This window comes from Cetorhinus maximus, chromosome 16 (assembly GCF_964194155.1).
Source record: "Cetorhinus maximus chromosome 16, sCetMax3.hap1.1, whole genome shotgun sequence".
Classification (NCBI taxonomy): Eukaryota; Metazoa; Chordata; class Chondrichthyes; order Lamniformes; family Cetorhinidae; genus Cetorhinus; species Cetorhinus maximus.
The window spans coordinates 21226203-21230207 of record NC_135894.1 but is presented as its reverse complement, the minus strand read 5'-3'; the positions used below and the strand labels follow the sequence as shown (position 1 = coordinate 21230207).

At 38.2% G+C, this 4005-nt stretch overlaps 1 protein-coding gene across 1 annotated transcript in view; it reads right to left on the bottom strand.

Moving 5' to 3' along the window:
• htr2aa (5-hydroxytryptamine (serotonin) receptor 2A, genome duplicate a) overlaps positions 1 to 1583 on the bottom strand; it is a 155906-nt gene extending 154323 nt beyond the window's left edge. Inside the window, exon 1 of the mRNA XM_078559473.1 lies at positions 1435 to 1583. Coding sequence (XP_078415599.1) covers positions 1435 to 1558 — 124 coding nt within the window. The 5' untranslated portion in view covers positions 1559 to 1583. The remainder of the gene's footprint in view (positions 1 to 1434) is intronic.
• Between the last annotated feature and the right edge of the window lie 2422 nt (positions 1584 to 4005).

Below are 4005 nucleotides of genomic sequence, written 5' to 3'. Positions count from 1 at the left end.
CACTGTCCAGTGAACCAGGAACACTGTCTATGCATTGCCTTCAAATAACAGTGGGAAGAAAAATTGGCCAGAGTGTAGATGGGGGCGGACAATCTGCCACTCTGTTTTCACACCACCACTGAAATAAATACCACTCCCCTTGTTAGCTTTCAAAATTCAACTCTCAGAATCAATGCCAGGGACAAAAATATTTAGAATCATAAAATACCAACAGCCATCAGATGCTTCATCATAGTCAGGTCCACAAATGCTGTCACGGAGGTCACCTCAACTTCTATGCTGGAAAAGATGGACTCCAAGCAAAACTCTGTGCAAAATCCTGTGACAAGCTGTCTTTAACAAATGCGTGTTGCTTTTCCTTAATTAATCCACACTTGTCCAAGTGACCATTAATTTAGTCCCAGGTTATTGTTTCTTAAAGCTTTCCCACCACTGATGAAGAAATGACTGGCCTGTAGTTAAGAAGATCAGACGCAGGTTAATTCTGCACTGTGATCCCCCCACACGATTTCTAGCCTCACCCCAATTCCTGTGATTCTAATTCCAAGCTCAGCCTGTTGTGAGATGTTGAAGAGTTCAAGTAAAACTTCAAGTGAGGCATTAAAAGACACAAAGGTAATTCAGTGGATAAATTGAATTATATTATTGTGAGCCATGTATATTTTTCTTAAATTTTATTTAAACCTTGATTTTGGACATTAAAACTTTTAGTTGCTACGAAGAAAGGGCGAATGAGAAAGCTTTCAGAAAGCATTTTCAGCAAATATAGAAAACCCGGTGGTCAAATTGCACAATGTTAAAGTAATATTGCAGTGCGTGTCCTACTGTAGGGCAGGTATATTAAGGAGAATATCTATCCCAGTGGCACTAGAGGAGTAACAGGTACTGCTAGATACTTACAATGAGTTTTCAATGAACCATATGCCACATGCACCATATTGAGTGTGTCATCAGTTCACTTTGTGTTTGCTTTTTGTAATATGCAATTAAAACTACGCAGGAAGACTGGTCAGAAGCTGGAGGTTTGGCCAAAGTAACTCTATGTACAAAATCTGTAAAAGGCCAATGACTCATTTGGTGGGATTTGCATTTCTATTTCTATTTCACAATGAACAGCATAAAGTACTTAACCCATTCAGGAAATACATGACCTAAAAGCACCCTTAAATTCCTCACTTCTCTGCAGGCAAGGAAATCTAACATTTTAGATAATGGGTAGTGTGTCAAAGCTGAGCTGGTTACCCATGTTAGAACTCCTGCTTTAATCAATTCATCCACATAATTGCCAGGACTACAGTTGCTTTACTCAGCAGTAATTCACTCGCTTTGCACACGACAGAGGGTAGAGGGAAACGGAGAGTGGATTTTGAAAAAAAAAAGCACGTTAGGAATTAATTTCTTTCATTGTCTAAGAAAAGTGCTGTATTTACTTACCATACAGAACAGTGATCAGCGAGACGGGCATGACAAGGATCCCGACCAGCATGTCTGCTATTGCCAGTGACATTAGGAAGTAGTTGGTGGCATTCTGCAGTTTCTTCTCCAGTGACACTGCCATGATAACAAGAATGTTTCCACCAATTGTTAAGATTATTATGACGATAATAAGCAGAGCTGGCCAGTTTTTCCCCTTTCTGTCCCCACAGACTTCGTTCGGTAGGCCTTCTGGGGCTAGGGTCAGGTTACAAGAGCCAGATCTATTTGCAAATCCTGTTGGGGCTCTGCTGCTGAACGCACTGAGATTCAGCAGTAAAGATGCAGAGGAGTACGTGGTCAGATTGAGAGAGTTCCCTGTTTCAGTTAAAGAACTCATTCTCTGAAACTCAGCTTTTGAGGCACTTCAGCAAAAGCGACCACATTTGAAATATGTCCCCATCATAGTTAAAAGGAACATGGGTCCTGACACCTGACGTCATGAATGTGGGTACTGAAAGCCATCATTCACCTGGTCTCTCCTGAGCAGCATTAAAGACCACATTCACTCTGGTCCCGTCACCATTCCTAGAAAACACACACTCCAGACCAAAACTGCAGCAGCTGAACCATCCCAAATGATTCATCTTTGCCTGTGTTCATTGCTGGTTCCTTTCTGTAACTCCTTCCAAAGACAGTTTTCTTTTGAAAATGGGGCTGTTTTCATTGCGATCAAAGGAAAATAAATCTTTATCCCAGATTGAAACGGCATGTGTAACACCAGTCCTTAATCTCAGGCTTGTTATTCATTCTTCATTAAATAAAGCTGCTGATGTTACACCTTTGAAAGCTAAAATTATTTCCCTCGTGCTTCAGATGGATAGTTTCTCAGCAGTAAGGTTTGCAGAGTGGATGTGCTTGTTTGCCAGTTAGGAAGATCAGTCTGTGGTCTGTGTATTTTCATTCATCCTCCAGTGTATTTGCTCGCTGTCTTTCTGTCAGTTGCTCTCACCTCCCTTTGGCAGGGAATCAGCAATGACTGCTCAGTGTGGGTGGGCTGCACCACTAAGTATGGGACTTCCAGCAAAGCACTTTCATCATCTTTTCTCCCAGTACCCGTCTGCAGTGTTCCTCCGTCAGACACTGAAAGGATAAATAGGATATGAGCAATGCATTAACTACCTGAGATGATGTAATTCAACTCATACACATTAATCAAAAAGATTAATTTCTATACAGAACACTTAATTTAATGCTTAGAAGATAATATTATCACTCCATCAGTAATTATCATACAAACTCCACAATGAATACTTTGACTTAGCATCTACATTCATGTTAGAAAGATAATTGACTGTATGACTGACAGATGTGAGCAGTAGGGATGCTAAATCCAAATTTATCCATGTTTAGCCTATTTGGATTAATTTGTAAAATTAAATCATGGTCCAGGAACAAGTCAAGAACTCACATGCATGCATGTAGCTACACACAATTCATGCCTATACATGTTAATAAACAATTCATGATCTGCTTATATACATAAACACAGTCCATGATCTACTCGTATAGATAATCACAGTCCATGATCTACTATGTGCATAAACACAGTCCATGATTAACTCATATACATAACCATAGTCCATGATCTACTATATACATAAATACAGTCCATAATTAACTCACATGCATAAACACAATCCGTGATTAACTCATATACATAAACACAGTCCATGAGCTACTATATACATAAATACAGTTCATGATTAACGCATGCATAAACACAATCCGTGATTAACTCATATACATAAACACAGTCCATGATTAACTCATATACATAAACGCAGTCCATTATCTACTCATGTACATAATCACAGTCCATGATCTACTCACATACAGAAACACAGTCCATGATCTACAATATGAATAAACACAGTCCATGATCTTCTATATACATAAACATAGCCCATGATCTACTATATACATAAACGCACACAGACCATGATTAACTCATATACATAAACACAGACCATGATTAACTCATATACATAAATACAGTCCATGATCCACTATATACATAAATACAGACAATGATCTAATTATTTACATAAACACAGTCCAAGATCTATGCATATACATTAACACAGGCCATGATCTACTCCTTTATAAACATAGTCTATGATCTACTCATATTTATAACCACAGTACATGATCTACTCATTTGCATAAACACAGCCCATGATCTACCTACGTTCGTAAATATAGTCCGACTAACTCATGTACATAAACACAGTCCAAAATCTACTCATATAGATAAACAGTCATATATATAAACAAATCCTATGATCTAACCATTTACATAACTATATCCCATGACCTATCCATATCCACAGTCCATGATGTAGTATATACATAACCACAGTCCATGATCTATTCAAATACATAAATATAGTCCATAATCTAGTATATGCATAAACACAGCCCATGATCTATTCAACTACATAAATACAATCCACGATCTACCCGCATTCATAAACACAGTCCAAGATCTACTCATTTATATTACACAGTTCATGATTAACTCATATACAT